The sequence below is a fragment of the Dipodomys merriami genome, unplaced genomic scaffold (assembly GCF_024711535.1).
Source record: "Dipodomys merriami isolate MVZ:Mamm:240054 unplaced genomic scaffold, mDipMer1.0.p SCAF_56, whole genome shotgun sequence".
In the NCBI taxonomy this organism is placed as follows: domain Eukaryota; kingdom Metazoa; phylum Chordata; class Mammalia; order Rodentia; family Heteromyidae; genus Dipodomys; species Dipodomys merriami.
The window spans coordinates 3331510-3343791 of NW_027206135.1; the positions used below are offsets into that span (position 1 = coordinate 3331510).

The following is a 12282-nucleotide window of genomic DNA, read 5'->3' on the forward strand; positions in this document are numbered from 1 at the left end:
GCTGAGAAATGACAGCAAAGTGCTTTCTGACAACAATGCAGGTGTGAGCAGTGGGAATGCAGACTGCCTCAGATATCTACCAGCTACATAACCCCAACTCACTCCAAACCTGGATGAGAACATGGCTTTCTTGAGTCTTTTTTCCCCTCTTCACCTAGAATTTTGGCGGTGGTGGCTTTTGTGTATGGGTATATATATGGGTGGGTAGGGGAATCATATTTTGAATCTAGAATGGCCCCCAAAGGCCCATATATTAAACGTTTATTCCAGAGTGATATCTTGGGATTGTAGAACCTTTCAGAGGTGAGGGTCAGTGGGAGGTCTGGGGTCATTGAGGTGTGCTCTCAAAGTTGACTGTGGGACTCTGATCTCTTTCTATTCCTGTCTTTAATTCCTGGCCATGGGGTGAGTGGTTTCACCACACACTACTAACATGACACAGAGTGCAGGCCTCCAAAGCAAGAGAGCCAATGAACCATGGAATGAAACTTCCAAAACTGAGAACCTACATAAATATTCTTTCTTGTAGGGTTGGCATTCTCAGGTACTTGTTATCATAGTAGAAAGTAATTTATATCTTATATCATATTATTTATTTCTCATATCATCATTTATATATCATAGTGGACAGTAATTCACATGACAAAGGATGTTAAATTCAAATATATTTTAGATTTACATTAGGATGCTCAAGGGAATAAGTTAAAAACGTGGAGATCTTCACGAGAAGGAATTTCTAGTCAACTCAACATATATTTCACTGTACAAAGGTAATCTCACTTCTGCCTAAGTATGTGTTGATGTGTTAGGAGACAAATCAGAGTTGTTAAAGTTTCCTATCTGGACACACATTGAGGTACACTGTAAATTGAAATCCCAGTAAATTGAATGGATTTTTCCATTTCTTTCTTTTTCTGTGTGTGCTGGTACTGGGATTGCACTCAGTGTCTTACGTTCTCACTTGGCTTTTTTTGCTTAATGCTAGAGTTGTCTTTCTTTTCCTCTGGACTAACCCCTTTCTGATGCCATTGAAAGCTCTACCACTGACTGCAACCCCATGTGAGAAGCACAGAAAAGCTAAAGCATGCGTTTAGTTAATGTGTATATATACAATATATACGTATATATATTATGTATATGTATTATGTATATATATGTATATATACATATATATATATATACATGTACCAGTGGCTTACCTGATTGAACTGACTGATTTATAAACCAAGAATGATGTTTTTCCTTGAAAACTTTGATTTCAAACAGCTGCTGTAGACACATATTGAACAAGTAAATGGTCCCTTCCCCTGCAAGACAAATCTGTTTTTTATTTGTAATTTTTCTCACACATATACACACACATCAAAAGCCTAGACATAGTTCTGAAGAATGTTCCTAATATAAACATAAACATATATAGATATTCTCTATACAAACTGACTCCACAGAAAGCTTATGGCTATTATACCCAGATGCTTATTTTCCAGCTCCATAAACCTCACTGAATTTAAACCATAAAAGTAAAAAGTACAAGTCATTTATGTTAACTGCTACAAAATCTCTCATTGAATCTGCCATCAGATCAAGAGGGAAAAACAGACCTAAACTCCCAAACCCTAGTGATTTAGCCAGATGTTCTGAGCTGGCATATGGGTTCCCTCTCCAGACCAACATGTGTTTTCCCCCACCCTCCACACACATACACAGGAACTAAGCTGAGGACCAAGCTCTAAACCCCAAGGGCCAAACTAGGTAAAAAATGCAAGGACACAGCAAGTGAGTAAAGCCCCAGTAAAGGGGATGGATTTTTCTCTGCCTCCCTCTCTTCCTGCCTTCCTTTTTTCCTTCCTTTTTGTGCTGGTATTGGAGGCTTACATGCTCATTTGGCTTTTACACTCAAAGCTGGTACTCTACCACTTGAGCCATACCTCCATGCCTCCATTTTTTTTCTTTAAAAAAAGTGAAAGGGTAGAAGGAATGAAGCCTGTGCATATCTTATGTTTAACCTCCTCAACTCATGAATTTTCCTCCCCAATTATCAAGGACCTAAGTTTAAATCTGTGTCCATCACTTGCTCAGTATCACTAGGGAAGTTATATAACCTTTATGTGCCTCTGCTTCTACATCTGTCTATGGGACAGCATCAAATCTATTTCAAAAGGTTTTTATAAAGATTATGATAAACATGTAAATATCTTAAAACATAGTAAGTGCTTAGCTCACCCTTATGTTTTGATTGCTATTCTAGCAAATAAAAACACCTGCTCCTGTGTTGCCTCTGCACATTTAGAAACTTTGGAAAAAGGCTTGCTTTCTTTTGTACCTATATTTTTGTTAAATGCTTTGGATAGTTTACTATTACCTAAAACTTTTCTTGAAGAAATATTTCTTATATTAACTTATATTCAGGCATAACTAAAAATTTCAAGTAAGTAACCAATTACATTCAATTTAATTGAAGTTTTCCTCTCTCATTGTTGTATTTATAATCTTTCTAAAAAGGTACTCCTATTGCCGTTCCCTTACCTTCACTTATGTGGTCACTAGGGAATTTCTAACTTGCTAAATATCAGATGTCTACTCAAAACCTTACAAATTAATGGAAAAACAATTCTGCACAGAGATGAATGACATCACTAATATCACTACGTTGCTGAGTACTATTTCTAAAAAAAATTAGGAGATAAAATTGAATATGTATTGAATATAAAGTTAAAACTGTTTTCCAATAAACTATCTGCCTCTGTAATATGCAATGCTTTTTTTTTTTTAATCATTCCTGATTGGGGAAAAAATGTACCGCTTTTTGGTCAGAATAAAAGGAGGAAAGTACAGCTAAAAATGAAACTCATCAAAATCTCAGCATGCCAAATAAAAACCTTCTGCTTTTATTTTAGTTGTCTATTTTACTTCCTAACATAAAATGAACTAACTTTAAGAAAACTACTTTAAGAGAAGCTAGTGTAGGGAAGCCAAAAAAAAGTCGATCTGTTTTCAGGGAGAATTCAAGCATGCTACTTTTTTGTTATGCCAATAGTTCTTATGACTGAGAAGTTCTGTGAAGTAAAATTATAGGAATTTTTTTAAGTTTAAGTCAAATGAATAATCTGGGAAGGGTCATAATGCCATCAGCTTTCATCACTTCATGATGGCACCTTAACGTTAAAACAAATTAGACACAGGCAAATCAAATGCCAAATGTGCATTGGCCATAATGTTCAACAAGGAAGAAAGGAGATGGGAAGGAATACTGTGTGGAGAGACTTACCTGAACATGGGTTAATCAATTTTACAAACATAAGGCCACTTTTCATTTTCTTTGAAGTATCTTTTAAATATTCTGAAAAAAAATGGTTGATTTATAAAAATTAAAAGGCATTTTCTTTGATGTTCACTTTAGTTACCATATTTCTATTTCCTTTCTTCAACTTCACAATTGTCCTTTCCACAATTTTTAACTCAATGTATCACTTATAGGCTGTGTAGTCTGGAATAAATGATCAGTTTCTTGGCAAATCTGCAGTGGATTTCAAGTAGTTTTAAGTAGTTTCTTTGAGAAGTTATGAGGAGCAAGGCTCTACATTCTGATGGCTTATAATCTGTCACCCTGAGCAAAGGTCATAGTCTCCTGACTCAATTGCCATTTATAAAATACTGATAATAATTGCCCATTTGCTTCATAAAGAATCAAACTAGTTAATTTGTTGAGCACTTAATCAGACCAAAAAAAAATAAATGATAGCTATTGTGATTATTAATATTACCACTACTATCATGAAGTAAAACATTAAAAAATATACATTCATGGGATATTTAGATTTTTTAAACTCTGAATGTTCTGTTAACCTTTTTCTTTGCCCATGTATAACCCAAACAAAACAGCAATTAAATATATAAAACCACTGTCCTCAAGACACTGGGCCATGCTGGGCATGTAATCTCTGAAGGATGGGAACAAACAAGGTGAACCCTAATGCTTACTCCCTTTCCAGTTTAAAGCATATAGGGCACAGGGCTTGGAAGTCTATTATTTATAAGAAACATGTTTAATATAAAGACACAAGTAGAATAGAGTAAAATGAAAGCTTCTTCTACACATAGGTCAAAAGAAATATTTAAGAGGCTATACTCATCACAAAGGAAATTACCTGTAATATAAGATCATTTTATACTAATAGAAGAGTGAATTAACTAAGGAGATACAACACTCCTAAATATTTATGCATCAAATATAGAACTTCAAAATGCACAAAGCAAAATCTGATTCTCCTCATCCTCTGCCTCAGATCTCAGGCTCCTGAGTAAGTACAATTACAAGCAGGAGCCATTGGTGGCTGGCTTGAGATATTATTTTTGACGAGTTATTATCATTTCCCTTGATGAGTGTTTTAATAGAGAACTTTGGATCCAGTGATTCTTACACATTATCCTTCAGCCTTCCATTCTTCCATAGCCTAAAAGAATTACAAGATTTAAATTCCAGAAGTCTAAAAAATCTATATCTATATCTATATTAGCTGTCCAAGGGAAGAACTGTTTTTATTTTTCCCATGAAAGCAGTTAAGTCCAGAGGATAAGCTACTACTGACTGTATCAATGTATTATGCATAATACATTGTGAAATGTGTTCTGGGATATACAAATGTAGACAGACCTAAAATGTCTGTTTAGTAGGGGAATCTTTTTTTTTTTTTTTCCAGTTAGTTGTGGGACTTGAACTTGGGACCTGAGCACTGTCCCTCAGCTCTTTTGCTCAAGTCTAGCACTCTACCACTTGAGAAAAACCACTTCTGGTTTTTCTGGTGGTTAACTGGAGAAGAGTCTCATGGACCTTCCTGCTTGGGCTGGCTTTGAACCATGCTCCTCAGATCTCAGCTTCCTGAGTAGCTAGGATTACAGGCATGAGCCACCAGTGCCTACCTGAGATTTTTCTTTACACTGAATAAGACAACACAACTTGCTGTTGGATTGAATGTTTCAACCCTAATTTCAAGTGAGATGATGGAATCAGGTTTTTAACCTCTTTACTATGGAATATGTTTCAAGATTACTTTGTCTTATCTCTTTCACTTATTCATTCACCGAGTATTGACTAGTACAAAATAAATCCAGCATTGTTCACATGGAGTTCATGGAAACTCTACAGAAGAAACAGATTTTAAACATTCACAAATTCATTCTGCATTCACAAATGCAGAGTGTAAGTGTACAACTGTTAAGAAGGAGAAATAGTTTAATAGGATATGAAACCTTACGATAGAAGAGGTAAACAAGGAGGCTTGGCAAGCTTCCAATGCCTAGAACTGCTTACGTTGTCTACTTTCATAGCCAAGGAAATATATAGTTATGGGGTAAGTATGTTTTGATACATATATTCAATGTGTGACTGTATACCCATCATCTCAAACATTTCTATTCTGAAAAATACAGTAAATTATTAACTAGTAACTCTACTGTGAGACACTAGACCTTCCTGCTATCTAATTATAATTTTCACTCCATCAACCACTCCCTTACCCTTTTCTACCCTTTCCAGTAGTAACCACACTTCTACTCTATTTCCATGAGATAATCTGTTTTAGCATCCACAGAAGTATATACCAGGCAGCCAACTGACTTGACAAGGGTGTCAAAAACATTTGTCAGGAAGGGTCTAATCTCTTTGATAAACAGTGTTGGGAAAACGGAATATGCTCAAGAATATTCAGAGTGAAACTAAACTGCTTTCATTATATACTAAAATCAACTAAAAATAAAGACTTAAATAAAAAACTTGCAACTATGAAACTAGTAAAAGAAAATGTGGGAGTTTGCTCTGAATAAGATGATGTTTACAACAAAGTCAAAAATAGACAAATGGGATATATTAACTGAATTTTCTCCACAGGAAAGGAAACAAGAGTGAAGAGAAAGTCTGTGGAATGGGTGGAAGGTTTTGATATGCTTATTTAAATTTTTTTGAGTTAGATGCTGATATCTGAAAGCCAACTCGTTTTACATTCAGCACAAACTTCAAATATAAATATTTCCCCTATACATAAAAAATGTTACTGAGTAAAGATTTTGACTTTTACAATTAAAAACCCTGGCAACAAGAAACTCACACTGACAAGCAGCAACCACCAGGATCTAGTTCTTTTTGTTCCCCTTCAGTATCTTGTATACCATCTCATGATTAGGCTATCAAATGCTATGTCTGCCCTCCCCTCCCTCACCCACACACACCTTGCTTCCTACATTCTATGCATTCACAGCAGAACTGGTTAAATATTCAACATTAGGTGGCTAAACAACCACTCAGCCATAAACACCACTACATCTTGCTGAACATTTTTATACTACCAATTTCATGCTGCCAGTTCAGAGTGTCAGTTCCAGGAACTAGGAATTCTGCTGTGAACAAAACAAAGCTCTTTCCCTCATAGAAAGCCTGCGTAATGCATCTCTTTATCTCCGGTTTCTACAACTCCAAACCAAAAGGATCACCCTGATCTGCCTTCACCTCTCCATCACTCAGTCCCTACAGGGCAACAAGGTGGAGGACCCAGATCTACTGGAGCCTGGCAGGCCTGGTCTACAATTGCATTGATCAAAAGAAATAAAATGCATTCCACAAACCTGAACCTCATATGTAAATTTTTCTACAAGCCACATTAAACATGGTCAAAAGAAATTTTAGTAATATATTTTATTTATCTTAGTCTACCTAAAATATTTTCACCATGTAAAAAATTTCACTGGCATGCTATCTGAGTTTCTTGTAGATGCCTTTTATCAGATTGAAAAAGTTTCTATTAATAAATTGTTAAGTGGTTTTTCTTTAAAGTGTGAAAAATGTTAATTGTGTAAAATGTTTTTTCCTATGGTTAATGAGGTGATTAAATGGATTTTAGCTTTTATTCTATTAATATAGTGTATTAACATGTTTGAGCCAATTTTCATTCTTAGAATAAATCATACTTGGTCATAGCAAATAATCCTGTTTATATATTCCTGGATTTAGTCTGGCTGTTGTTGAAGATTTTTACCTCCATGTTCATAGGGAATATTGGATAAATTTTCTTTACTTGAAATGTCTTTGTCTGGCTTGGGTTTCAGGGAAAAACTATCTTCATAGAATGAGTTAGGAAGTATTTCTTTTTTCATTGGTGGGAAGTTTGTAAAGGATTGGAGCTTTTCAATGTTCAATAGACTTCTACAGTGAAGCTGTTTAAATGCCCTCCCCTGCACCATGGGGGGAGGGGGGAATCTGATAATTTAAACTTCTTTACTTGCCATAGTTGTATTCAGATTTTGATTTTTTTTTTTTTTGTTTTGTTTTTGGGTCCGGTCGTGGGGCCTGAACTCTTGGGCCTGGGCGCTGTCCCTCAGCTCTTCAGCTCAAGGCTAGCGCTCTACCACTTGAGCCACAGCGCCACTTCCAGTTTTTTTCCTTTTTGCTTATGTGGTGCTGAGGAATTGAACCCAGGGCCTCAGGCATGCAAGGCAAGCGCTCTACCACTGAGCCACCTTCCCAGCCCAGATATTTTTTTTTTTGTTGTTGGTCGTGGGGCTTGAACTCTGGGCCTGGGCACTGTCCCTCAGCTCTTCAGCTCAAGGCTAGAACTCTCACTTGAGCGCTACTTCCAGTTTTTTGGTGTTCCTGGCTGGCTTTGAACCATGATCCTCAGATCTCAGCCTCCCAAGTACCTAGGATTATAAACGTGAGCCACCAGCACCCGGCACAGATTTTGATTTTTGAGTCAGTTTTGGAGTTTATCTTTTTTTGTATTTTATCTTTTGTAGTTTATCTGGAAAATTTTCTATTTCTTCTGAATTGTCTGTTTCATTGGCAGACAGTTGTTTGTAATATTTCCTTACAATGTGCCAATTACAACCTTTTAATAGAAGTGCTTAATGCTTCACATTTAGTATAATTATTTATTTATTAGGGCAGGTCTTCTAGCAATGAATTTTGTTTTTTTCTTTATCTGAGAATATCTTGTTCCTTGTTTTTCAGTGATAATTTTGACAGACACTGAACCCTCTATTTTGAGTTATTTTCTTTCATTATCTTCAGCATACCATCCCAGACTCTAAGTTCACTGAGTTCCCTTTTGCTTGATAACTCATTTTTTTGCTGTTGCTTTCAAGATTCTTTCTTTTGACCATCTGATACTTGTAGAAATATATCTCCTTTATTTTATCCTGTTTAGAATATGTTTCACTTCTTAGCTGAATAGATTTATTAATAATCATATTTTGTAAGTGTTTGAACATTAATTCTTGAAATATTCTTATTCTTCTGGGAGATTTCTATTATGCATATGTTGATAGGATTGATGGTGTCCTACAAACCTAAGCCTATACTCAGTTTCTCTGTTCTATTTTCTTTCTGTTCCTTAGGCTAGATAATCTCGATTAATTTATCTTCAGATTTTCTAAAGCTTTCCTCTACCAGCTCTACTAGCTCATATCTGCTGTTGGGTACATCAGGGAATTTTTCATTTCCGATATATTTTTCAATCTCAGAATCTATATGTTCTTTGGTAATTTCTACTATCCATATTGACTTTCTCTATTTTATTTCATTGTCATATTTTTTAACACATGCAAAGCCCAGAAAAAGATATACCCCTATCGACATAGTCCCCTAGTAGCATACATCATCCTTCAAAGTTCTACATCCTAAAGTTTTTTTGGCCCTCCACACTATCTGGGGACAAAACATTCTACACAGAAGACTATGGGGGATATTTCTGTGGTATTACTGGAAATGAGATGCCCCTGCTTTAACTCACTAGAACCCCAGGATTTTTGTTTGTCTTGTCAGTACTCCCTCTTATGCTTTGGATATTTTAAAGATTTGGTCTTATATTTAGGCCCAGGCCAGCATGGACTGTGATCCTGTTATTTATATTTCCTGCACAGCTGGAATGACAGATATATACCATCATGCTCAGCTTTTTATTGGTTGAAATGAGGGGTCTCAAAAACTTAACGCTGGGGCTGGGAAGGTGTCTCAGTGGTAGAGCGTTTGCCTCGCATGCATGAGATCCCGGGTTCGACTCCTCAGCATCACATAAGCAAAAAGAAAAAAGCCGGAAGTGGCGCTGTGGCTCAAGTGGTAGAGTGTTAGCCTTGAGCTGAAGAGCTGAGGGACAGCGCCCAGGTCCAGAGAGTTCAGGCCCCTTGACCGGACCCCCCCCCCCAAAAAAAAAAAAACTTAAGGCGTCTGGGTGGGCTTGGGGAGGATTCTCAGCCAATGCAACAAAGGTAAAACCGAATTCGGAAATCCTTACCCGAAAGACCACACCAGAGACTGTCACCAATGTAAAAGCAAAGGAGTCTTTATTGCAAGCTCGAGCTTGGTCCCCCTGATACATGGCAGCAGCCCATGACGCTGAGAGGCCCCAAGCCCAGGGTTACAGCACTTGTTATACATTTTTTAGGGAAGGCAGGAGCTTTGCATACATCATAACTTCTTGTAACAAATGACTACAAACCACGGGAAAATCATAAAGCAACTTTATAGTATGATTGGCACACTACAATGCGGGGAAAGGACCAGAAACAAGTTGTTGGTTAGATCAAGGGGGCTGAGGTACTTTAAATGGGTTGGCTTGCACCACAGGGGAGTCTCAAGAGGATAGGTGCTAAACTGCAGGGTGTATGGTTTAGATAATGGTCACCAGATCCCAGGAGGGGCAGTTCTGGAATTTCAGATACCTTGATATACTGTCTTGAGAAAACACCATCTCTGGTTCCGAGAATTGTTTGTGCAAGTCTTGCTGTCCTAATTCCTAGCATTGGGGCTGAAGTGGGTCAAGGGTTAAGTTGCCAAACTGAGATGGGGGGGTCTTAAGTGAAATGGAGTTGCTTAAGTTCCTCAATATGCCACCATGCTCAGCTTTCTATTGGTTGAAATGAGGGGTCTCAAAAACTTTTTGCTCATGCTAGCCTCAAATCACATTACTCCAATGGCGACCTCTCAAGTAGCTAGGATTATAGTTTTAAGGTCTGCTCCTGGATGGGCTAGCAGACTCCACCCTCCTCGCAGCAAAGTCTCCACCCAGTACCTGCGTTACCTAGGCAACTGGGACACCAGGAAGAGGTCACATCTGCATCAGCTGAGGTCACATCTGAATTTGATGTGGCCACACCTTTCTCCACCCATACCCTAGATAAGGGCTAGCCCCAGGCCCAGGCTCTCTCTGGGTTCTATTCTAGCTTTCTCTCTGTTTGTTTCTAGCTCTCTGCTCTCTCATTGCTCTATTCTAGCTCTCTCTGCTACCTATCTATCTCTCTGTTCTTTTCTAGCTCTCTCTCTTTCCTAGGCCTTTCCCAGCCACGGGGAGTGCCAACCTTGCCTGGTCCCAGCAGGTCTACTGAATAAACCTACCCCTTACCTGAATACCACGTGAGTGCTGCTGCTGTTTTTACTGAGTATCTCTTTTTAAAAACCTAACAATAGTCATGGGCCACCACACTTAATTTGGGGTTTTTGTTGTTTTCCCCCTCCCCCCTCCTTTTTTTTTTTTTGTCAGTCATGGGGCTGGGCATTGTCCCTGAACTCTTTTGCTCAAGGCTATGTTCTACTACTTTGAGCCACAGCAACTCTTCCTGTTTTTGAGTGGTTAATTGGAGATAAGAGTCTCCAGGGGACTGTTCTGCAGGGGCTGGCTTTGAACCACAATCCTCAAATCTTAGCCTCCTAAGTAGCAAGGATTACAGATGTGAGCCATTGGCACCCAGACTGTTTTTTCCCTTTTTAATGTCACTGCAATTGTTGCTTGTTTAGTGACTTTCCTATACTAATTCTGTAAAGTCTGTATTCTCTGTATTGTGGAGTCACTGATACCTCTGTTCAGTTATCTTAGTGGCTTTGAACTAATAAGTTTCTCAGCCTTTGTTAAGAAAATAAAGCAGGTCTTCAGAGTCTCATCATCAGTCATTGAGAGGTTACAAAGTTTTCTCAAGTCTTTCCTGAGCATGCCCACATACATACATGTAACTTTCTAACTCCCTGGGAATTAGTCAGTTTTCCAAAGTTCCTTATGGACATCTTGCTCCACAGTATCTTCCCTTTAAGTTTCTAGCCATGGACTGGGAAGGTGGCTCAGTGGTAGAGTGCTTGCCTTGCATGCATGAGGCCATGGGCTCCATTCCTTAGCACCACATAAGCAGAATAAAGCCGGAAGTGGTGCTGTGGCTCAAGTGGTAGAGCACTCCCCTTGAGCTGAAGAGCTGAAGGACAGTGCCCAGGCCCAGAGTTCAGGCCCCATGACCAAAAAAAAAAAAAAAAAAAGTTTCTAGCCATATTATAATCTGCTAAGGTGGTATTGCTCCTCAGAAGCTATAGTGTTAAACAACTGCCATTGTTTTTGACTAATGAATGCCCTGGGGAGAGCACTTTTCTCAAAGAGTAAGCTTTGGCTCCAAGTCAGGTCAAATAACAACACAGCCTTGTATATGGGATTTTCCAGGGAATTGGAAGACAGGTCAAATAGGGACAATGTTGTGGGAAAGGGATTTTTTTTTTTAACAGCATCAAACCAGTCTGTCCTGTCCAGCACTTGCAAGGCTGCTGGTTTTCACACGTACCAACTTTGCAAACTGCTAAGTTTCAAGCCTACTACAGAATGGTGCAGAGGGAAATCGGAATAGTTCAAGTTACAATGCCACAAACCCTGCTGTTCCTAATGAAATTCAGCAGCTTTCCTTGAATAAACACTCTTCAGACTGTTGGAAGCTTTTGGCTTATTTCAAGAGTTGGGAAAAGTTATGGAATGACTGTCTTGCCATGTTTCATTGTGTTTATGGAATGGTGGGTTTGTTCTCATTGCATTTTGAAAGCTTAGCATGAAAAACTGCTATAATACCACTGATATGTTCTTTAATCTGTACCTGATATTAGTGTTCAAAATAAAGTGAGTGGTGGTCCATTTTTAAGACAAAACATTTGATTTTGAGTGGAAAATTAGCAGTACATTGCTTGCATAGCAATTTTCAGATGTGTTGGAAAGCCTGTAGATAAACAGACAAAATTAGAAGAGGGCCCAGCTGATTAGCAAGGGGAAGAATAAAATGAGAAAATGGGTAGAAACTGTAGGTACCAGCAAACACACAAGAATTCCCACCACAAAAGAACAAAGGTAAGTAAAGACAGCCAAAAGCTCCTTTCTAAATTTTAACCAGTCTCACATGGTACATGTTTTCAAATTACCCAATAGAAAGTAATGTAACTTAGGAGAAAGAATGTGAACCCTATATTTCTCAGACTAATTGGGGGAAAGGAGCTCT

At 38.0% G+C, this 12282-nt stretch overlaps 1 protein-coding gene across 3 annotated transcripts in view; it reads right to left on the reverse strand.

Moving 5' to 3' along the window:
• Rnaseh2b (ribonuclease H2 subunit B) overlaps positions 1-12282 on the reverse strand; it is a 72470-nt gene that overhangs the window by 45820 nt on the left and 14368 nt on the right. For 2 of the 3 annotated variants that reach the window (XM_070000153.1, XM_070000150.1), the window contains exons 2-3: positions 3269-3340; positions 1200-1307 (exon numbers count right to left, since the gene is read on the reverse strand). In XM_070000153.1, coding sequence (XP_069856254.1) covers positions 1200-1307; positions 3269-3340 — 180 coding nt within the window. Of the gene's footprint in view, positions 1-1199; positions 1321-3268; positions 3341-12282 lie in introns of those variants that run through there. The other variant, XM_070000151.1, reaches the window with a different exon arrangement.